The following is a 24,427-nucleotide window of genomic DNA, read 5'->3' as shown; positions in this document are numbered from 1 at the left end:
CATGGGCTGGGCAGATAAGTAACAGGTGGTATTCATTTTCGATTAAGTTCAAGTTAAACGAGTACTTTTAATTAGAAATAAAACTTCTTGCTGTTGGTTTACACCATATCCTTTTTGTTGGTTAACTCCACTACAGGAGCACTCAACAAATCTGGACATCCAGGTAAGTATCAGTGATACAACTAAACACCTAGAATCTATTTAATAATGTCAGTTTTCATTTAATTATTGATTTTTTAAAAACGAAATATGATTTTGATAAATATGTAGATACATAAATAGCACAATCCCCAGCCGCTATTCATATCTGTCGTAAGGTAATAAGTCACCATTAATGAAGGCGTCTTCAGCGTTCATTTCCGTAATAAGAAATACCGTTGCAATACATCGTTTAATCTGTTCATTATCATGGCGCGCCTTGATCTCTTTTCTGTCTTGTCCATCTATCACCATTATATCTCTGTGATATTAATACATACATTGTCCTGAAGGATTGTTGTTTAGCCCCACAAACAGGCCTTGCGTACTTATCATGGAAGGTGATTAGGTGGCTGTCACATTAGAGTTTCAATCACACTCGCACTGCCGAGTCTTCATAACAAGTCAAACATTGTTGTCTACTTTGAATGGCCTGATCATTCGTCTATATATAAATGTTGAATGTACTGGCATCAGTACGTTCTTAAGACTCCACGCCTTACTCTGATTCATTCTAAGAGGGATTTCTTGACCATATGAGATAGTCGAAAACTCAACATTCCTGACGCAAGAAGTGTGAACTCAAGTGAAACCGTTCAATCAGATGATCAATATGGTACTGACATGGATTTATGTTTTGGTGGTTGTGAAAGCGCTATCATCGACGGCACAGGAGTTGGTAGTGACATCCACAGGGACGACTCATGTCACCACCGATGCGTCATCAGTTGCCCCAGGCCCATCGTCAAACGCACCATTCCCAATTGCAACATCAACATCGTCATTGCCCAATGTCATAGATATGACGACTAATGCTACTTTTAACGTGACCAATATGGATCTCCGAGACAGCATCGCCAACAACAACACTGTGAACGAAAACAGCAACAATACAGGCGAAGAAGAAGAAAAGAAATCCAAGTCAGGTTCATCATTTGCTTTGATTCATTCTGGCAGTGTGACGGAGGCTACCTTCAAAACCTTCCTCATCGTAACTGGATACATCCAGCTTCCTCTAACTGTAATTGCTCTCGCCACCAACATCTGCAATGTCGTCGTGTTCTGTCAGAAACGGATGAAAAGCCCCACAAGTACTATCCTACTGGCTCTGTGTATTTCCGAGGTCCTCTTCCTCACTACTGACATCATCGCCAGCATCATGGACTTGATTTATGGCGACAAAGCCTTGACAGAACGCATCTACCTGTTCTACGGCCTTTACGTCTCCAACTACGCATCGGTGACTCTCAGGAGAGTTGGGTTTTGTTACACCTGTCTGGTATCTGCTGAGAGGTTCATTGCCGTAACGTTTCCCCTGCAAGCCAAAAGTATGCGGCTTGTGAAAAACCCGGGTGTCGTGTGCGCACTGATAATGGTAGCTGGCTTCCTTGCACACATTTTCAGCCCCGTTAAATATGTCGTCACATCTTACAAGACGGATGACAACACCACGGCCTATAGGTTCGAGCATACCTCAATGTATGTCAGGGATAAAGTCCATTTTGAAAATGCAAGCATGGCCAGTAAATTCATATTCGTGTATTTCATGCTCTTAGGATGTCTCTTCTTCAATCTTTTGATTGTGATATCACTCCGCCGTCACAGCAAGGGGAGACAAGCGATTAAGACCAGCCAGAACTCGGACCAAGCTCAGAAGAGAGAGATGCAGACGACAATAACCATCATGGCGTCAACCATGGTCTACGTCATCCTCGCCCTGCCTACCAACACAAACTCGATCATCAATAACATCAGTGATGACTACGGCATATTCACCAGGGAGCACTTCCTTTTCTTCCTCGTCGGCAGAGTTGGAAATGTATGCGAGCTGGTCAGTAACTTCACCAACTTCTTCTTCTACATTATGCTCAGTGCGACCTTCCGGGAAACCTTCCGTCAAATGTTCATCCCATGTGCATCTCCCGATAAGTCTGCAAGGATCATTGTGCAAAGAAGTAGCAGCGGAGACACCGGAAACACATTTCAGGTCTCAGTTGATTAATTTGGAATGGAACGGGGACACTTGAGGAACACAACACCAATCATAGATGAACCTCCTCATGTAGTAATATATTCAGTGCGTCGTTGTCAGCAGAATTGTTCTTAATTGACTCCACACTTACTTGGAATGTAACTCCTGTCGGCCTTGAGACTTTTGACCATTAGTGTCAAATGAGATTAATGAATATGACGTATCATCAATATCAGTCTGCAGGTATGTACAATCTCCAAGTCGCTACAATACAGCTAGTTGTCATTTGGCTAGGGGGCGACTCGTAACTGTCCCTGAATCTATGCTGGTCCTTGAAGTCGACTTGATATGGCTCGATCACTTGGTTAGAGTTTGCTTATTACATTGTTTTTGTTTCTTTTTCTTTAACGCCGCATTAGGCAAAATTCAGACTATATGATGGCGGACAGTAAATATTCAAGTCTTCGAACTGATTGTTTCTGTATTATATAACGATCTTACCAATGGTCAACTGGACATCGTATTTTGTTGGTTACCTACCCATCTTGGAATTACCGGTTCTACAAAATCCGACACTGCGTCTAAGGCACCCTTTTTGATACCTAATAGTGACTGACCCGTGAAGGTCCCGGGGTAGAATAGGCCTTCAGCAACCCATGCTTGCCATAAAAGGCGGCTATGCTTCTCGTAAGAGGCGACTAACGGGATCGGGTGGTCAGGCTCGCTGACTTGGTTGACACAATCATGTCATCGGTTCCCAATTGTACAGATCGATGCTCACGTTGTTGATCACTGGATTGTCTGGTCCAGACGCGATTATTCACAGACCGCCGCCATATAGCTGGAATATTGCTGGCTGCGACGTAAAATTATACTCACTCACCATAACAGTGATTATAAACCTGTTTTAGAACGTATTTTCATGAAATGATGCAAATTAATTGTGACACCCAGTTATGTATTAAGGAATTATATCCTAAAAAAAACAAAAACAATCACTATTCCTTACACCGAATTTGGCTGTCAGTCCTGATTTGAAGAGTTCATTATGCGGCGATGTCCTATTTGCCACTTCAGATACACTCATGAACAGTTAAAATGTGAGTAAGCTCGGCTTGCATCCCCTGTGTTGACAATCATGGTTAAGCATGTCCTTCTTGAGTGTGTTAATCTCTTCATCAAAAGGGATGAATATTTCAGTGTGAAAACTGTCAAGGATCTTTCAGCAATGCCACTTTTCTTTTAATCATATTTTTTTTAGAAGAAATGCAAATGTTTGAAGTTTTATTGTAAGATAGTAGATTAAATTAGCCACTCAAGTTGTTAATATCTGTACCTTCAAAGGGGATTAAAGCATGATAAACGTACTGTCCTTGTAGGTGGGTGCTAAAGTCACAAAACATTCAAAGCAAATTATGAATTCTCACTTTGTTTAATCGTAGAATATATGATGTTTTCAGGTCATGCTAGAATTTCCTTCTCAAGGAATGTTGTTAATCCAACCAAAGTCCATGCAGGTAGCAAAAGCATTGTTAGTTCCCATGGCCCCTGGTATCTACCTCCAGATGCTGCCGATGTGTAGCCTGGTTGTATAATGTATTTATATATCACATGTATGCGCTGTTCATCGTCCTCTGCATGTGGTGTCTACATATCGTTATTAGTTTTAACTTAACATACTAGTTTTATATCTAACTGTGATAGTCTAATTGTTTTACTAACTTTTGACGGCAGGTTTTTAATACATACACGTATTTCATTTCAACGTCAAATACGTTCACGTCATGACGTGACAGGAACATTGCTGATGTTATGTTAAAGATCCACTCACTCACTCATCGTCCACTGGACCAGTTATAACTGTTTATTGCATTACCATCTATTGTATTAATGCTTCAACACAACTATCCATTGTGTCAGTACTGTGTCATTACCATGTATTGTATTAATGCCTCAACACACCTATCCATTGTGTCAGTACTCTCATTCCTGATCCTTTCAACAGCGTGTATAAATACATCACAACATATAGTAACCTATGTTTATTTAATGACAATTCCTTTTCAGTCTCCTTCATAAATTATGTACACATAAATCCTAAATAAACCTGCATAATATTTATACAAATCAGGCTCTTAACATATCATAAAATTGAATGATAAAACAGTATAAACAAAATTCGCATCTGAAAGTAACTAATGACACATTTGAGAACCCTCAAAGCAGTTAATACAAAGTGCCGAGTCGCTTTTGATGTGGTAAAAAGATCATTCGTATTCAGAATCGATAGCTTTTTCACTGCGGCCCTGTGTATACTCAAAAATACTATAATGATATGTAAATACCAATTTCAGACTGTAAAGCTGGAAACTCTTTCATCACTGTTGCTTAGTCTAAGATCTTAGTATTCATATTTAACCTGTATCGCCATTGTCAGACTGTAGTATCAAAAACTGTTATTAGATAGTTACAAAACAGTGCAGTAAGGTTCCAACAAAACGCTTCAATCGCAGGCGATAGGTCGTTCCGCAGTTGTTTAAATAAGATATTGTTCAAATAAATGTCAATAATTCCGGTTCACAGTGACATTCTGGTACCATAGAAGTAATTTGGTTTGAAGTAGCACTTACCCTATTGTCTTATCTGTGTACGTCAAGTCATGCGTTCTCTCCAAGTCTCGAGGTATTCATCATTTCAGACGAGATCATACATAAACCGCTCAAAGAGCTTTAAGCATTCTTCATTTCAAGTACGTGCTTACACTAGCTGCTAGGATTTGATGACTTTATGAGATAGTCATAGTGTCATCAGTTGCTGACGCAAGGAGTCTGGACACTCTGAAACTGAAGCAAATCAGTCAAATTCAGATATGGAACTGACATTATTTTATACGTTGGTAGTTGTGTTATCATCGACGGCACAGGAATCGACAGTGACTCTACCATCAACATTTGCTGTGGCCACAGATGTGCCTAGACCCAAGATTACAAACGCAACATCGCCGATTGTGCAGTCAACATCAGTATTGCGTGACGTAACAGATGTGACAACTGAAGGTGCTTACAACGTGACCGACATGGGTCCTAATGATATCATCATCAACAGCAACAACAACACTATCCACGGAAACAGTAACATCACTGTAGAGAACGAAGAGGAAGACAAGTCAGCTTCCCCATTTGCTTTGATTCATTCTGGCAGTGTGACAGAGGCTACCTACAAAACCTTCCTCACCGTAACTGGATACATCCAGCTTCCTCTAACTGTAATTGCTCTCGCCACCAACATCTGCAATGTCGTCGTGTTCTGTCAGAAACGGATGAAAAGCCCCACAAGTACTATCCTACTGGCTCTGTGTATTTCCGAGGTCCTCTTCCTCACTACTGATATCACCGCCAGCATCATGGACTTGATTTATGGCGACAAAGCCTTGACAGAACGCATCTACCTGTTCTACGGCCTTTACGTCTCCAACTACGCATCGGTGACTCTCAGGAGAGTTGGGTTTTGTTACACCTGTCTGGTATCTGCTGAGAGGTTCATTGCCGTAACGTTTCCCCTGCAAGCCAAAAGTATGCGGCTTGTGAAAAACCCGGGTGTCGTGTGCGCACTGATAATGGTAGCTGGCTTCCTTGCACACATTTTCAGCCCCGTTAAATATGTCGTCACATCTTACAAGACGGATGACAACACCACGGCCTATAGGTTCGAGCATACCTCAATGTATGTCAGGGATAAAGTCCATTTTGAAAATGCAAGCATGGCCAGTAAATTCATATTCGTGTATTTAATGCTCTTAGGATGCCTCTTCTTCAATCTCTTGATTGTAATATCACTCCGCCGTCACAGCAAGGGGAGACAAGCGATTAAGACCAGCCAAAACTCGGACCAAGCTCAGAAGAGAGAGATGCAGACGACAATAACCATCATGGCGTCAACCATGGTCTACGTCATCCTCGCCCTGCCTACCAACACAAACTCGATCATCAATAACATCAGTGATGACTACGGCATATTCACCAGGGAGCACTTCCTTTTCTTCCTCGTCGGCAGAGTTGGAAATGTATGCGAGCTGGTCAGTAACTTCACCAACTTCTTCTTCTACATTATGCTCAGTGCGACCTTCCGGGAAACCTTCCGTCAAATGTTCATCCCATGTGCATCTCCCGATAAGTCTGCAAGGATCATTGTGCAAAGAAGTAGCAGCGGAGACACCGGAAACACATTTCAGGTCTCAGTTGATTAATTTGGAATGGAACGGGGACACTTGAGGAACACAACACCAATCATAGATGAACCTCCTCATGTAGTAATATATTCAGTGCGTCGTTGTCAGCAGAATTGTTCTTAATTGACTCCACACTTACTTGGAATGTAACTCCTGTCGGCCTTGAGACTTTTGACCATTAGTGTCAAATGAGATTAATGAATATGACGTATCATCAATATCAGTCTGCAGGTATGTACAATCTCCAAGTCGCTACAATACAGCTAGTTGTCATTTGGCTAGGGGGCGACTCGTAACTGTCCCTGAATCTATGCTGGTCCTTGAAGTCGACTTGATATGGCTCGATCACTTGGTTAGAGTTTGCTTATTACATTGTTTTTGTTTCTTTTTCTTTAACGCCGCATTAGGCAAAATTCAGACTATATGATGGCGGACAGTAAATATTCAAGTCTTCGAACTGATTGTTTCTGTATTATATAACGATCTTACCAATGGTCAACTGGACATCGTATTTTGTTGGTTACCTACCCATCTTGGAATTACCGGTTCTACAAAATCCGACACTGCGTCTAAGGCACCCTTTTTGATACCTAATAGTGACTGACCCGTGAAGGTCCCGGGGTAGAATAGGCCTTCCGCAACCCATGCTTGCCATAAAAGGCGGCTATGCTTCTCGTAAGAGGCGACTAACGGGATCGGGTGGTCAGGCTCGCTGACTTGGTTGACACAATCATGTCATCGGTTCCCAGTTGTACAGATCGATGCTCACGTTGTTGATCACTGGATTGTCTGGTCCAGACGCGATTATTCACAGACCGCCGCCATATAGCTGGAATATTGCTGGCTGCGACGTAAAATTATACTCACTCACCATAATAGTGATTATAAACCTGTTTTAGAACGTATTTTCATGAAATGATGCAAATTAATTGTGACACCCAGTTATGTATTAAGGAATTATATTCTAAGAAAAACAAAAACAATCACTATTCCTTACACCGAATTTGGCTGTCAGTCCTGATTTGAAGAGTTCATTATGCGGCGATGTCCTATTTGCCACTTCAGATACACTCATGAACAGTTAAAATGTGAGTAAGCTCGGCTTGCATCCCCTGTGTTGACAATCATGGTTAAGCATGTCCTTCTTGAATGTGTTAATCTCTTCATCAAAAGGGATGAATATTTCAGTGTGAAAACTGTCAAGGATCTTTCAGCAATGCCACTTTTCTTTTAATCATATTTTTTTTAGAAGAAATGCAAATGTTTGAAGTTTTGTTGTAAGATAGTAGATTAAATTAGCCACTCAAGTTGTTAATATCTGTACCTTCAAAGGGGATTAAAGCATGATAAACGTACTGTCCTTGTAGGTGGGTGCTAAAGTCACAAAACATTCAAAGCAAATTATGAATTCTCACTTTGTTTAATCGTAGAATATATGATGTTTTCAGGTCATGCTAGAATTTCCTTCTCAAGGAATGTTGTTAATCCAACCAAAGTCCATGCAGGTAGCAAAAGCATTGTTAGTTCCCATGGCCTCTGGTATCTACCTCCAGATGCTGCCGATGTGTAGCCTGGTTGTATAATGTATTTATATATCACATGTATGCGCTGTTCATCGTCCTCTGCATGTGGTGTCTACATATCGTTATTAGTTTTAACTTAACATACTAGTTTTATATCTAACTGTGATAGTCTAATTGTTTTACTAACTTTTGACGGCAGGTTTTTAATACATACACGTATTTCATTTCAACGTCAAATACGTTCACGTCATGACGTGACAGGAACATTGCTGATGTTATGTTAAAGATCCACTCACTCACTCATCGTCCACTGGACCAGTTATAACTGTTTATTGCATTACCATCTATTGTATTAATGCTTCAACACAACTATCCATTGTGTCAGTACTGTGTCATTACCATGTATTGTATTAATGCCTCAACACACCTATCCATTGTGTCAGTACTCTCATTCCTGATCCTTTCAACAGCGTGTATAAATACATCACAACATATAGTAACCTATGTTTATTTAATGACAATTCCTTTTCAGTCTCCTTCATAAATTATGTACACATAAATCCTAAATAAACCTGCATAATATTTATACAAATCAGGCTCTTAACATATAAAATTGAATGATAAAACAGTATAAACAAAATTCGCATCTGAAAGTAACTAATGACACATTTGAGAACCCTCAAAGCAGTTAATACAAAGTGCCGAGTCGCTTTTGATGTGGTAAAAAGATCATTCGTATTCAGAATCGATAGCTTTTTCACTGCGGCCCTGTGTATACTCAAAAATACTATAATGATATGTAAATACCAATTTCAGACTGTAAAGCTGGAAACTCTTTCATCACTGTTGCTTAGTCTAAGATCTTAGTATTCATATTTAACCTGTATCGCCATTGTCAGACTGTAGTATCAAAAACTGTTATTAGATAGTTACAAAACAGTGCAGTAAGGTTCCAACAAAATGCTTCAATCACAGGCGATAGGTCGTTCCGCAGTTGTTTAAATAAGATATTGTTCAAATAAATGTCAATAATTCCGGTTCACAGTGACATTCTGGTACCATAGAAGTAATTTGGTTTGAAGTAGCACTTACCCTATTGTCTTATCTGTGTACTTCAAGTCATGCATTCTCTCCCAGTCTCGAGGTATTCATCATTTCAGACGAGATCATACATAAACCGCTCAAAGAGCTTTAAGCATTCTTCATTTCAAGTACGTGCTTACACTAGCTGCTAGGATTTGATGACTTTATGAGATAGTCATACTGTCATCAGTTGCTGACGCAAGGAGTCTGGACACTCTGAAACTGAAGCAAATCAGTCAAATTCAGATATGGAACTGACATTATTTTATACGTTGGTAGTTGTAAGAGTGTTATCATCGACGGCACAGGAATCGACAGTGACTCTACCATCAACATTTGCTGTGGCCACAGATGTGCCTAGATCCAAGATTACAAACGCAACATCGCCGATTGTGCAGTCAACATCAGTATTGCGTGACGTAACAGATATGACAACTGAAGGTGCTTACAACGTGACCGACATGGGTCCTAATGACATCATCATCAACAGCAACAACAACACTATCCACGGAAACAGCAACATCACTGTAGAGAACGAAGAGGAAGACAAGTCAGCTTCCCCATTTGCTTTGATTCATTCTGGCAGTGTGACAGAAGCTACCTACAAAACCTTCCTCACCGTAACTGGATACATCCAGCTTCCTCTAACTGCAATTGCTCTCGCCACCAACATCTGCAATGTCGTCGTGTTCTGTCAGAAACGGATGAAAAGCCCCACAAGTACTATCCTACTGGCTCTGTGTATTTCCGAGGTCCTCTTCCTCACTACTGACATCATCGCCAGCATCATGGACTTGATTTATGGCGACAAAGCCTTGACAGAACGCATCTACCTGTTCTACGGCCTTTACGTCTCCAACTACGCATCGGTGACTCTCAGGAGAGTTGGGTTTTGTTACACCTGTCTGGTATCTGCTGAGAGGTTCATTGCCGTAACGTTTCCCCTGCAAGCCAAAAGTATGCGGCTTGTGAAAAACCCGGGTGTCGTGTGCGCACTGATAATGGTAGCTGGCTTCCTTGCACACATTTTCAGCCCCGTTAAATATGTCGTCACATCTTACAAGACGGATGACAACACCACGGCCTATAGGTTCGAGCATACCTCAATGTATGTCAGGGATAAAGTCCATTTTGAAAATGCAAGCATGGCCAGTAAATTCATATTCGTGTATTTCATGCTCTTAGGATGCCTCTTCTTCAATCTCTTGATTGTAATATCACTCCGCCGTCACAGCAAGGGGAGACAAGCGATTAAGACCAGCCAGAACTCGGACCAAGCTCAGAAGAGAGAGATGCAGACGACAATAACCATCATGGCGTCAACCATTGTCTACGTCATTCTCGCCCTGCCTACCAACACCAACGCAATTGTCAATAACTTCAGCGATGACTACGGCATATTTGGTAGAGAGCATTTCCTTTTCTTCCTCGTCGGCAGAGTTGGAAATGTATGCGAGCTGGTCAGTAACTTCACCAACTTCTTCTTCTACATTATGCTCAGTGCAACCTTCCGGGAAACCTTCCGTCAAATGTTCATCCCATGTGCATCTCCCGATAAGTCTGCAAGGATCATTGTGCAAAGAAGTAGCAGCGGAGACACCGGAAATACATTTCAGGTCTCAGTTGATTAATTTGGAATGGAACGGGGACACTTGAGGAAATCAACACCAATCATAGATGAACCTCCTCATGTAGTAATATATTCAGTGCGTCGTTGTCAGCAGAATTGTTCTTAATTGACTCCACACTTACTTGGAATGTAACTCCTGTCGGCCTTGAGACTTTTGACCATTAGTGTCAAATGAGATTAATGAATATGACGTATCATCAATATCAGTCTGCAGGTATGTACAATCTCCAAGTCGCTACAATACAGCTAGTTGTCATTTGGCTAGGGGGCGACTCGTAACTGTCCCTGAATCTATGCTGGTCCTTGAAGTCGACTTGATATGGCTCGATCACTAGGTTAAAGTGTGCTTATTACATTGTTTTTGTTTCTTTATCTTTAACGCCGCATTAGGCAAAATTCAGACTATTTGATGGCGGACAGTAAATATTCAAGTCTTCGAACTGATTGTTTCTGTATTATATAACGATCTTACCAATGGTCAACTGGACATCGTATTTTGTTGGTTACCTACCCATCTTGGAATTACCGGTTCTACAAAATCCGACACTGCGTCTAAGGCACCCTTTTTGATACCTAATAGTGACTGACCCGTGAAGGTCCCGGGGTAGAATAGGCCTTCAGCAACCCATGCTTGCCATAAAAGGCGGCTATGCTTCTCGTAAGAGGCGACTAACGGGATCGGGTGGTCAGGCTCGCTGACTTGGTTGACACAATCATGTCATCGGTTCCCAATTGTACAGATCGATGCTCACGTTGTTGATCACTGGATTGTCTGGTCCAGACGCGATTATTCACAGACCGCCGCCAAATAGCTGGAATATTGCTGGCTGCGACGTAAAATTATACTCACTCACCATAATAGTGATTATAAACCTGTTTTAGAACGTATTTTCATGAAATGATGCAAATTAATTGTGACACCCAGTTATGTATTAAGGAATTATATCCTAAAAAAACAAAAACAATCACTATTCCTTACACCGAATTTGGCTGTCAGTCCTGATTTGAAGAGTTCATTATGCGGCGATGTCCTATTTGCCACTTCAGATACACTCATGAACAGTTAAAATGTGAGTAAGCTCGGCTTGCATCCCCTGTGTTGACAATCATGGTTAAGCATGTCCTTCTTGAGTGTGTTAATCTCTTCATCAAAAGGGATGAATATTTCAGTGTGAAAACTGTCAAGGATCTTTCAGCAATGCCACTTTTCTTTTAATCATAATTTTTTTAGAAGAAATGCAAATGTTTGAAGTTTTGTTGTAAGATAGTAGACTAAATTAGCCACTCAAGTTGTTAATGTCTGTACCTTCAAAGGGGATTAAAGCATGATAAACGTACTGTCCTTGTAGGTGGGTGCTAAAGTCACAAAACATTCAAAGCAAATTATGAATTCTCACTTTGTTTAATCGTAGAATATATGATGTTTTCAGGTCATGCTAGAATTTCCTTCTCAAGGAATGTTGTTAATCCAACCAAAGTCCATGCAGGTAGCAAAAGCATTGTTAGTTCCCATGGCCCTTGGTATCTACCTCCAGATGCTGCCGATGTGTAGCCTGGTTGTATAATGTATTTATATATCACATGTATGCGCTGTTCATCGTCCTCTGCATGTGGTGTCTACATATCGTTATTAGTTTTAACTTAACATACTAGTTTTATATCTAACTGTGATAGTCTAATTGTTTTACTAACTTTTGACGGCAGGTTTTTAAGACATGCACGTATTTCATTTCAACGTCAAATACGTTCACGTCATGACGTGACAGGAACATTGCTGATGTTATGTTAAAGATCCACTCACTCACTCATCGTCCACTGGACCAGTTATAACTGTTTATTGCATTACCATCTATTGTATTAATGCTTCAACACAACTATCCATTGTGTCAGTACTGTGTCATTACCATGTATTGTATTAATGCCTCAACACACCTATCCATTGTGTCAGTACTCTCATTCCTGATCCTTTCAACAGCTTGTATAAATACATCACAACATATAGTAACCTATGTTTATTTAATGACAATTCCTTTTCAGTCTCCTTCATAAATTATGTACACATAAATCCTAAATAAACCTGCATAATATTTATACAAATCAGGCTCTTAACATATCATAAAATTGAATGATAAAACAGTATAAACAAAATTTGCATCTGAAAGTAACTAATGACACATTTGAGAACCCTCAAAGCAGTTAATACAAAGTGCCGAGTCGCTTTTGATGTGGTAAAAAGATCATTCGTATTCAGAATCGATAGCTTTTTCACTGCGGCCCTGTGTATACTCAAAAATACTATAATGATATGTAAATACCAATTTCAGACTGTAAAGCTGGAAACTCTTTCATCACTGTTGCTTAGTCTAAGATCTTAGTATTCATATTTAACCTGTATCGCCATTGTCAGACTGTAGTATCAAAAACTGTTATTAGATAGTTACAAAACAGTGCAGTAAGGTTCCAACAAAATGCTTCAATCACAGGCGATAGGTCGTTCCGCAGTTGTTTAAATAAGATATTGTTCAAATAAATGTCAATAATTCCGGTTCACAGTGACATTCTGGTACCATAGAAGTAATTTGGTTTGAAGTAGCACTTACCCTATTGTCTTATCTGTGTACTTCAAGTCATGCGTTCTCTCCAAGTCTCGAGGTATTCATCATTTCAGACGAGATCATACATAAACCGCTCAAAGAGCGTTAAGCATTCTTCATTTCAAGTACGTGCTTACACTAGCTGCTAGGATGTGATGACTTTATGAGATAGTCATACTGTCATCAGTTGCTGACGCAAGGAGTCTGGACACTCTGAAACTGAAGCAAATCAGTCAAATTCAGATATGGAACTGACATTATTTTATACGTTGGTAGTTGTAAGAGTGTTATCATCGACGGCACAGGAATCGACAGTGACTCTACCATCAACATTTGCTGTGGCCACAGATGTGCCTAGATCCAAGATTACAAACGCAACATCGCCGATTGTGCAGTCAACATCAGTATTGCGTGACGTAACAGATGTGACAACTGAAGGTGCTTACAACGTGACCGACATGGGTCCTAATGATATCATCATCAACAGCAACAACAACACTATCCACGGAAACAGTAACATCACTGTAGAGAACGAAGAGGAAGACAAGTCAGCTTCCCCATTTGCTTTGATACATTCTGGCAGTGTGACAGAGGCTACCTACAAAACCTTCCTCACCGTAACTGGATACATCCAGCTTCCTCTAACTGTAATTGCTCTCGCCACCAACATCTGCAATGTCGTCGTGTTCTGTCAGAAACGGATGAAAAGCCCCACAAGTACTATCCTACTGGCTCTGTGTATTTCCGAGGTCCTCTTCCTCACTACTGATATCACCGCCAGCATCATGGACTTGATTTATGGCGACAAAGCCTTGACAGAACGCATCTACCTGTTCTACGGCCTTTACGTCTCCAACTACGCATCGGTGACTCTCAGGAGAGTTGGGTTTTGTTACACCTGTCTGGTATCTGCTGAGAGGTTCATTGCCGTAACGTTTCCCCTGCAAGCCAAAAGTATGCGGCTTGTGAAAAACCCGGGTGTCGTGTGCGCACTGATAATGGTAGCTGGCTTCCTTGCACACATTTTCAGCCCAGTTAAATATGTCGTCACATCTTACAAGACGGATGACAACACCACGGCCTATAGGTTCGAGCATACCTCAATGTATGTCAGGGATAAAGTCCATTTTGAAAATGCAAGCATGGCCAGTAAATTCATATTCGTGTATTTCATGCTCTTAGGATGCCTCTTCTTCAATCTCTTGATTGTAATATCACTCCGCCGTCACAGCAAGGGGAGACAAGCGATTAAGACCAGCCAGAACTCGGACCAAGCTCAGAAGAGAGAGATGCAGACGACAATAACCATCATGGCGTCAACCATGGTCTACGTCATTCTCGCCCTGCCTACCAACACCAACGCAATTGTCAATAACTTCAGCGATGACTACGGCATATTTGGTAGAGAGCATTTCCTTTTCTTCCTCGTCGGCAGAGTTGGAAATGTATGCGAGCTGGTCAGTAACTTCACCAACTTCTTCTTCTACATTATGCTCAGTGCGACCTTCCGGGAAACCTTCCGTCAAATGTTCATCCCATGTGCATCTCCCGATAAGTCTGCAAGGATCATTGTGCAAAGAAGTAGCAGCGGAGACACCGGAAACACATTTCAGGTCTCAGTTGATTAATTTGGAATGGAACGGGGACACTTGAGGAAATCAACACCAATCACAGATGAACCTCCTCATGTAATTTTATATTCAGTACGTCGTTGTCAGCAGAAATGTTCTTAGCTGACACCACACTTACTTGTACTATAACTCCTGTCGGCCTTGAGGCTTTTGACCATTAGTGTCAAATGGCATTAATGAATGTGACGTATCATCAATACCACTTTGCACTTATGTACAATCTCCAAGTCACTACGAATACAATCGGTTGTTCTTTGGCTGGAGCCAAGTCGGAATTGCCCAAAAAGATCACTGTGACAAGAAGTGGCAACCCAATCGCCAGAAACACATCTCGTAATACAACTGAATAAGTGACAAAGGACCGGGATGTTTGGTGAACACAATACTACTCATCGATGAACATCCACATGTAAAAGTAGCGGGTACATTCAGAACGCTGTTGTCTGCATAACTGTTCTTCAGTTGGCTCCACACTTACTTGGACTATAATTCCTGTCAGCTTTGAAAGTGTTGTCCAATAGTTTGATCATTAATATGATGTCAATATCAATAATAAACATCAATTGCGCTCTACAGGCATGTAAACAATCTCCAGGTCACTGCTCATACAGTTGACTAGATTAGCTGGAATCATCGCTCTACTAACGTAATAAGTCTTAAGAGGCTACTTGGCTTGGCGACTGGGTTTGTAGAAACTTGCTAAGTGTTGGATATGTACACAGTGATAGAGCCTCTAGTTCGTAACTTTTTTCATACGTGTGCGTTAATATTTATCGTATGATTTTATATTGTATTGTCATCTATAGTTAAACTGTTTCAGACTTAATTACTAGTTTTAAATTCACGTCTGTATCATGTCAATCTCGGTATTTTACTGCCCTTCGTTTACAGGTTTATATAATTATCCATTAATTACTATGTACAACAATTAATTGTTCTCGTCACGATATGCCTGAAATATTGCTGCTGTGACTGAATTTTAACTTTATGTCAGTGATCACCTTACGCCAATTTAATCACAACTATGTACAACTGGTGTCATTTGCACAGCTCGTTGAGTCGATTTGAAATTTAATGTTCATGTCCAGAGCGGCTGTGGAGTAGTCCAGTGGATAAAGCGTTCGCTCGTTACGCCGGGTCGGCTCACAAAGTGTGAGGCCCGTTTCTGGTGTCCTCCCGCGCGATATTGCTGGACTGTTGCTAAAAGTGGCATAAAACCACTTTCACCCATTCATGTCGAGAAGATTGTTAAAAAGCAGCGATCATGCTTATTCGCTGGACTTAGGTTCATATCCCTGTTTCATGTCCTGTGTTTTTAGTTCCTACAAAAACTGTGAAGGTGTCAGGATAAAGTGTATTGTCGTTTTCTGTGTATTTTAAACTAAATGTATTTAGTCGGAATAATAAATGAATGTTTGTGGTGTTTCCTTCAGTATTAACGTGATCTTTGAAATGCAAATTGTTACAAAAGGATGTAGAAAACTCCCTTACGTTGCAACGAAAAGATTGTTAACAAACTCTGAATTACAGGTTTACTAGATTTGGGCACATAGTTTTGTGAAATTATATGTAATTTCCTTTTTCATGCAGGTGATAATAACTTCTCAACATCTGCATTAAGAAGACATGTTTAAACAGTATTATTCAGAAACGCCAAACACTGAAAACAGCATTGTAATATATCATGTACTGTAGTTGTTAATCCATTTTGTATCACTCGTAAAGGTTTGAGAATATTTGTTTCTTCCGGATGAAATGAGATAGCAAACATCTTGAGAATTTCAGAATTTGGGAAATGTTCGTTCTAAGTGAGGGAGTGTAGTTTTACTTCACGCTCAGCAATTTTCCAGCTATATGGTGGCGGTCTGTAAGTGGTCGAGTCTGGACAAGACAATCCAGATGCTCAACATCATGAGCATGATCTGCGAAATTGGGGAACAATTGCATTGTGTCAACCAAGTCATCGAACCTGACCACCCGATTCTGTATGTCGCCTCCTACGACAGCATGGGTTACAAAAGATCAATACTAACCCGGATCTTAATGGACTGTTGATTATGGAATTCAATTTTAGGTTCCACCTGTTTCTTCTCTTTGTATTTCTACTCTAGCAGTTTGACAACGCGGACGTTCTAAGAGCAGCGGTATGCCTCTTTGCGTTGAATAAAATAAACAACCTGAACCAAGCACTAGAACCAAGAAATTGTAAAAGTGAAACGTATGCCACAAGTATGAACTCGAAAGGGCTCACATTGCTTAATATATACTGAACATCATTGAAAACGAAACACTTATATTAGTTTGATTTGGAACGTCAGTAGCGCGTATGACCACCGTTAGCACCAACACAAGCTTTGCAACGTCTCCTCATTGAACTGATAAGTCTCTGAATAATGTTTGAGGCAATGCATTCCACTCTTGTTGCAAAGCATTCCCAAGTTTCCCAAGGTTGTTGATCTTTGGTCGAAGATGTAATCCCAGAAGTGTTCAATTGGAGATAAACCTGTTTACAACACATGCCGTGAAAGTAGATGAATGTTGTTATTTGTCAGAAGCTTTGTTGCAACACGTGCAGTGTTGTCCTGGAATGTGTGACTGTCCTGATGGTAACGTTCTCCCAGTCAACGCTATACCTGACGACGCTCGAGAGCATTTCGCAACTGAAAAAGTGACTCGTCGGATGATCTTCAGCTCATCGTTGGCGTCCACAGCGATGTCTATTAGTCAGGATGGGACCAACATTAGGGCGTCGACTCCGTAATCCTACCGAGACGGCGTCGGACGGTGGCTAAACTGATCAAACCACGTCGGCCATGAGCAGCGTTGACGGTTCTGGTGGCCGGCAATGTGCGATCCCTAATGTCTGAAAAATCTGATGTGGTAGCCTCCCCAGTACTGATTTGGTTTAACACTATTTTATAGTTAGTATGATGTCTTGGGCTCATGAAAAGACCTGTAATACTCTCAGATTGTGGTATCAGTTTTTTTCACAGGCCTTTTTATGCGGTGGGGGTCTGTGAGCATTTTTATGACATTTGATTTGCTGCACGACAGCATCTGAAAGTTAATCATGGATAGTTTTACTACTATTAATCTGATCACTTTCATTTTGACTTTTGTGTGTTGCCTTCTCGGCAGTTTAATTAACATATAAATTAACACCGAATTTTTGTGTCCATTTACATTCAATGTTGATACTTTTGATGTTTTTTTGGCACTTGTCTCTTCTAGAGTGGTGACTTGAGCACAAAACAAGTAATTTTGTATGGTCATGTCGTGGTAATATAATGTTCTACAGCTTATTCTTTGAGACATGGGATTTTAGCGATTCTCTGACTTTTCATGGAAATGTGTGGTGGTGATTTATTTATTGAAAGTTTACATTATTATTGTAACTAGAATCAGTTGTTTTTGTTTCCTGTTTACTTCTAGAGTGACAGCATGCTAAATGGAATTATTTCATATTACCCAGAATTCAAAATGGCTGCCAAGCTCGTGATGTAGCTATTCAAATTGGTCTGTCAGATAACTCTTAATCACATTTGATACATTCAGAAACTTACAATTAACTCTCCTCTTCACTTTCTTTCACATCATATGTTGCATCATGTTAGAATTCGAGTCATCTGCAAGACAAAGCTGTTCCGGAAACAATCACCTGCCATACAAAAAGACATGTCTCTGTGCACAATAAATCAGTCTATCTGCATTACATAGATCTCTCTGCTAGCATACTGACTTAGTTGCATTTCCTCGACGCCAGCTCAACCAATCCACGGGGAGCAGGATTTCTAGACATCAGAAAAATGATAAGCTGACCATCACAAATGCTCCAACCATAGTTAACTGGTGAAGGAATATGACTGGGTGTAGATACAATTTCCAAACATGCACTTGGTAGTTTACTTGCTCAATGTGGTATTCTAGACTGTTGGATGTTGGTAGGAGCTTGTCATTTAATGTCTTGTCTCATCTACAGAGATCACTGGATTGTTTGGTACATACATTGAACTAAAAGTCTGTGCGATCTGATCCGATAATATTGATTGTTTTAATGTTGGACTTGTTTCTTGATGTGTTTGTGTTGGCAGTGTTTAGTAGTGTATGGCAGTGTATTGCAAAAACAAGAACTCCTACACGGTGATAAAGTCGGGCACATCCGATTTCCATGGACAAAACTAGTTGTTCTTCAGTTCACAACTTTCAAAAACAAAACAACAAATCAAACAAGTACAAGTTTTTGAATGTCATCATTCCCAACATGGAACAGTACCAAATCCTCGAACATAAACACTTTGTTGCCGCAGAATGTGTGTCTTAACTGACCTTGTTCAAATTTGAGATTTGAACAAGGTCAAAGGTAACTGAAGCCCGACACGTAAAACCAGAGATAAAAAACGTTTTTGAGAAAAAAAACTCTGGAACCGTGTTCCCTCAACGTATGCAACGCTACCTATTCTACTGGAGGGTTTACAGTAGTAGACACTCATAGTACATTGTCACAAAATGTAACACAGTGACACATCCAAAATCCACATCCTGCTCCAGAAGAATTCATGATCCTCTTCTGTCAATGGAATGTCTTCTTGGCAGAAGGATGATGGTATCCACGTTCCTAATACTAAAGATAACGACAAGGTTAATGTTTCATATCACTGATACTTACTACATAGATAATGAATATCAAACGCATATGCTATTTCGTGAGAAAAACGCTGTAACCTGAAAGACAAGTTGTAACTTGCGCATGACGTCATTGTCATCAAGAATATATTGTATGTTGTCTTCAAAAGATAGTTTGGAGAACTTGCCTTCCCGGTAGTCTGGCGGCTTTGTGGTCGTTGTCCTGCCGCCAGAAGAGACCTTGATCCACTTCTGTCCATGGAATGATGGAATATCTTCTTGGCAGTCGTCCTGCCACTGGGGGACTTCAGGGTCCAATTCTGCCCCCAGGACGATGGCATCCACGCTCTTGATAATAAAGGTCAACATATTTTACATCATTGGTACTATGTGTATTAATGCAAAACATATGCCTCCCCGAGAGCAAAGCTCAAACATGAAACTAAAGTTTGGCAGTAGCCGTCATTGTAAACTTGGAGGCATTTTATATTTTCTTTAAAAGAAAAGTTGCTTCTGTGGGCGACAGTTCCACTAATAATACAGCATTTATACTTCTCACACATACTAAGACTGCATTCCAGCTATATTACGGGGAGAAACAACAAATGTAGTCTTAACACATCATTCCCATATGGGAAATCGAATTAGGGTTGTTTGGAGCGTCATGAGCGAACGCTTTAACCATTCGGTTATTCGACGATCCCCATAGATTTAAATGCAAAACAAATATTTCAAGACGTGGAAAACAAAATTTAATCTAAATATTAAATTGAAATATTGAAATGCTTTACCAGCAGGTGGCTGCGCAGTCGGCCAGTACACTGATTTTCAGAGTGACCATCCGGGACTTACTTTGCCTCGAACTACCTACTGAAGGACGGAATGGTGGGGTAACACTAAGTTAAGCCATCTATAGATAGCATCGTACATGCACGAAAGGGACCCTATCTACACTACCACCTAATCTACCAGCCAAGTGCAGTCAGCATTGGGCCTACTGGGGATGCTGAAAAGACTGGGGCCACAAGTGTGCCAACCCTAAACTAGCTGGGTTGTTGTAGCAACCATCCTGATTGTACAATCAGGCCCTAGCACCGAACCTACTCCATGTACAGTCGGCGGGGCGCTACGCGGAGAGCGGACGTACGATGGAGCCACCATGAGACGAAAGCTCATCCCATCGGTCCCATACGGTCTTTATGGTCATTTATATTCATTAGTATATTCATATTCTTAACTCTAGAAAATCTTGATTAGTGAAACCTCCAACTGCAAACTGACACGCTTGAATCACAAACTAGAAATAGAATATAACTATTAGCTTCAAAATAATTATACTCGTAATTATCACTACTCTTGATACAAGTTTGTCTTCAGATATGGAAACATTTGTTATGCAACTTGTGTTTGATGGAGCTGCACTCAGATCAACATTAAGATGGCGTTGAAGGTGAAAAGTCATATTGACTGAGTTACCTGTGCCAATACTCAGCATGACATTCCCTGCATACAACAGTATTATAGATTAAAGTACACATTCAGGTTTATGATCTCCTTCAAAACCAAAACCTTCTCACACATGCAACATCGACGGATGATCTACAATGTCCAGCTTCGCATAAGCCGTGAGTGAAGCTGTCGCAATTTTGGAGAGAGAGACACATTGATGAAGTGTACGCAATTTGATTGATTACCACAGATAGTTAATCCAATCAAAAGAATGGCAGTATTTGAACGTGTGGGAATGGCCGGTAATGACCGAATATTACCTGACAGCTAGTTTAACGTGAGCTGTTAACTTTTAAAACTAAAGACATACTGTAACATTAGACTGTTTCGACAAAAAAACCAAGCTATCATTTCGTATCAATACTCTAGTCAATGATACAACAGCTGTATCAAACTTAAATGTACCATGATGTGTTGGTGCATCAGTGAATTGTACCAACCCTATCAAATACACACGAAGTCTTAATACGAATATAGTCTTAAGCATGATACAGAGTTGTCTCTGACTCAACTATGTACAATATTTGAGGTATATCATGACACACGATTTCAGTCTCATGCTTTCAACAATATTCCAGCAATATCAGGATGGGGGTCACCAGTACTGGGCTTCACAGTATCACACATTGCACTTATGTGGGGAATTGAACCTGGGTCTTTGGTGTGATGAATGAATACCTTAACTATGATATAGAAACACTGTACACTGCAACATTAGCACTAAAGTGAAGATAACGCTATTCACATATCTTAACATGCACTTACAACAGTTGTAGTGCTAAGTTTGCTTTGTACAATGGCACCTAGGGCCATGAACTATTGGGACACCTTTGGTGTTCGCTCATCATGCTGAAGACCCGGGTTTGATTCTCCACTTGGGTAAATGAGCGAAGCCCATATCTGCTGGTCTCCTAATATAGACAGCATATTGCGGTAAAACTAGAAATAGAATCAATCACTCATTCCCATGGGAGATGGATCACTATCAACAACAGTTTCTAATCATTGGCACTCACCTTTTTCTTTTAAATGGAGACTTTGGCATGTCAGCTGTTGGTACCAGTTGTTCTCCAGGCCGGGCCCATAATATCGGACCATCGTTACTTTCAGTTCGTGAATTCAATTTGATAGCTGCCAGTTTCCCCCAAGGCATCACAACATTAAGGAAAGGATTTTCTTCCAATAAATCTAGGAATTCTGGGAAATAGTCTCCGACTTCTTCATGAACTGTTCCAACAAGACTGATCTGCAAGAGTTGACCTGATCTGTAAGTTCCGTTTTGATACGTTTTTATCACCTGTTCCCTGTACTTAGATATTGTCATTGTTTCAATGTCCGACTTTCCCAAAACGCCTGCTTTTACTGTGAGATTGGTATACAAATCACCAAAATAGTCTATAAAGTCAGGCAAGTTTTCAGCTGACCGATGGACAATACCCATAACGAAATTGGCAGAACCGTTCGTTTCCCCATACACAAGATCAAAATATTCCGACACAAACTCTTCCATTTCTTCTTTGCTGAGGTCTGACAATTCATCTTGGTACGTGTGCACGACATATGCCCCTCCATTGGTATACTTTTCAACATGGATGTACTTGCTATATTTAGACTGGATGAGTCCTGGTACCTGAGCCTGTATTTTGTTCAAATGGACTTTAGTATCAAAGCTTGCAGTAGGAGCAACATAGTTCAATGAAGGAGGTAAGGTAGTTACTGGAAGTGCAACAGCTTCGTAAGTCTGAGTTCCTTGAGAGATCTTGATTCTTTGCTTTTGATGGCTGACAAGGTGTTCCTTTGGAGAATGATGTCTGTCTCCATTGGTGACTCGGTGAACCGAACCACCAGGATGGCCAAGGGACACTTGAACAGACTTTGTATCGGTCCAACGTCTCAGGTTAACCTGAACACCACAGTTGCTAACAATTCGCTTCTTCGTTGGTGTTCTCGGCTGACTGTTAGTGGGTTTGGATTGACCAACTGTTCGATTCAAATCTGGGGGGTCAACTTTGGTAGTGACTTCTCTTTTAACTGCTTCAACTTTCAAAGAACGCTTATTGTCGGAGCCATAATGATCGTTTGCAATGGATCCATTCACACTTTCTTGCTTATCATTGTGATGGCCCAAAGTATGGTCTCTGGACACAGCGGACTTGTGAGAGTGTGAGTGGCGATGGTGATGTCGACTGTGGTGGTGCGATTGGCCGGGATTGTGACTAGAATCTTTCGTGTCTTGGCTGTGTGAATGATGACCCCTGTGCCTATCTTTGTGTGGAGATCTGCCTTCCTGGTGGTCTTTCTGTATTCTGACATCGCCTAAAACCACAAGGATTTAGATTTTTGTTTAAAATGACAAAACATCTCGGCTCCCTAATACCCCTACTTGTTTGTTGTTCAATCCTGCACTCCTGGCAAGAGGGAAATGACAATACTAAACACATTTTCTACAAAAGACTTTTCCCTGAGTTCATGAGATGAAAGTTGTGATGGTTCTTGATAAATTTAAAATATTACACATAACTATTGCACTGCATCTCTCTTATAGATATGGAAAATGATCATAAAATTTGAAAACAATTCATTTAAAAATGAAAAATATATTCACTGAATTCAAATTCCCATGTAATTTTTATGTAAAGTTCAAACTTGGAAAAATTGACAGGACTCTTGCAAACTTGTGAAAATTTGAACGTTTTAGTTAGACAAGGTTTTTAGTTGAGGAAATGTTTTCAAAGTTCAAAAGTGTTAGTTGCTGAAAATTGTAACATCATAATCATTATTTGAGCTGCACATCTTCTCCTGACAAACACAGTGCTCCCCATATTTGAAAACAATCCAACTAATAGTGACATCATAATACTGTTAGATTGACAGCTGGACTAAATCCCTTGATAACACCACATCGCACTGATCTTTTCAGACTTCTCACTTTTTAACATCTTTACCAGCAGGTACTAGGTGAGTGAGTGAGCGAGCGAGCGAGTGCCACTTTTAGCAATATTCCAGTAATATCACGTCAGGGGACCTCAGAAATGAGCTTTTCACATTGTACTCATATGGGGAATATAACCTGGGTTTTCGGTATGACAAGCTAACATCTTCACCTCTAACCCACCACCCCTGGAGAAGGAGGTTACCCAAGATTCTCAACCTAATATGGCCCATGGAAGTCCAGCCAGGAAGAAAATGGGTGATTTTGTTAAAAAGTTGGTTTTTTTGATACACACTAAACAAGAGCATAGTGGATTGTAAGAAATCTCCCCGAAATAATTTCCATGTATCAGACAACCGACCAGACTGAGTGAGTTTCATTTTCTTCCGCTTTAAACATTATTCTAGCAACATCACAGCGGGGTACACCAGCAATGGGCATTGTATCTATGTGGGAAATCAAATCTGGGTCTTCGGTATGGCGAGGGAATGCTTGACCCCATAT

At 40.5% G+C, this 24,427-nt stretch overlaps 5 protein-coding genes across 5 annotated transcripts; 4 read left to right on the top strand and 1 right to left on the bottom strand.

The window, feature by feature from the left end:
- Window positions 1-1,033: 1,033 nt before the first annotated feature.
- On the top strand, window positions 1,034-2,200 carry LOC137297196 (sex peptide receptor-related protein 2-like). Its single transcript, XM_067829209.1, has one exon. The coding sequence runs from the start codon at window positions 1,034-1,036 to the stop codon at window positions 2,198-2,200; it is 1,167 nt and encodes a 388-aa protein (XP_067685310.1).
- Window positions 2,201-5,039: 2,839 nt separating this feature from the next.
- Window positions 5,040-6,416, top strand: LOC137297195 (sex peptide receptor-related protein 2-like). Its single transcript, XM_067829208.1, has one exon. It carries the CDS (start codon window positions 5,040-5,042, stop codon window positions 6,414-6,416), a length of 1,377 nt encoding a protein of 458 aa, XP_067685309.1.
- Window positions 6,417-9,432: 3,016 nt separating this feature from the next.
- LOC137297194 (sex peptide receptor-related protein 2-like) lies at window positions 9,433-10,635 on the top strand. Its single transcript, XM_067829206.1, has one exon. It carries the CDS (start codon window positions 9,433-9,435, stop codon window positions 10,633-10,635), a length of 1,203 nt encoding a protein of 400 aa, XP_067685307.1.
- A 2,838-nt stretch (window positions 10,636-13,473) lies between these two features.
- Window positions 13,474-14,856, top strand: LOC137297193 (sex peptide receptor-related protein 2-like). The gene has a single exon (XM_067829205.1). The coding sequence runs from the start codon at window positions 13,474-13,476 to the stop codon at window positions 14,854-14,856; it is 1,383 nt and encodes a 460-aa protein (XP_067685306.1).
- A 7,147-nt stretch (window positions 14,857-22,003) lies between these two features.
- LOC137297192 (uncharacterized) lies at window positions 22,004-23,930 on the bottom strand. Its single transcript, XM_067829204.1, has 2 exons — window positions 23,900-23,930; window positions 22,004-23,307 (listed from the first exon to the last, which is right to left on the bottom strand). Exons 1-2 carry the CDS (start codon window positions 23,928-23,930, stop codon window positions 22,004-22,006), a joined length of 1,335 nt encoding a protein of 444 aa, XP_067685305.1.
- Between the last annotated feature and the right edge of the window lie 497 nt (window positions 23,931-24,427).

This window comes from Haliotis asinina, chromosome 9, assembly GCF_037392515.1.
Source record: "Haliotis asinina isolate JCU_RB_2024 chromosome 9, JCU_Hal_asi_v2, whole genome shotgun sequence".
Lineage (NCBI taxonomy): Eukaryota > Metazoa > Mollusca > Gastropoda > Lepetellida > Haliotidae > Haliotis > Haliotis asinina.
The sequence above is the reverse complement of the archived record's forward strand: the minus strand, read 5'-3'. Positions and strand labels throughout refer to the sequence as shown.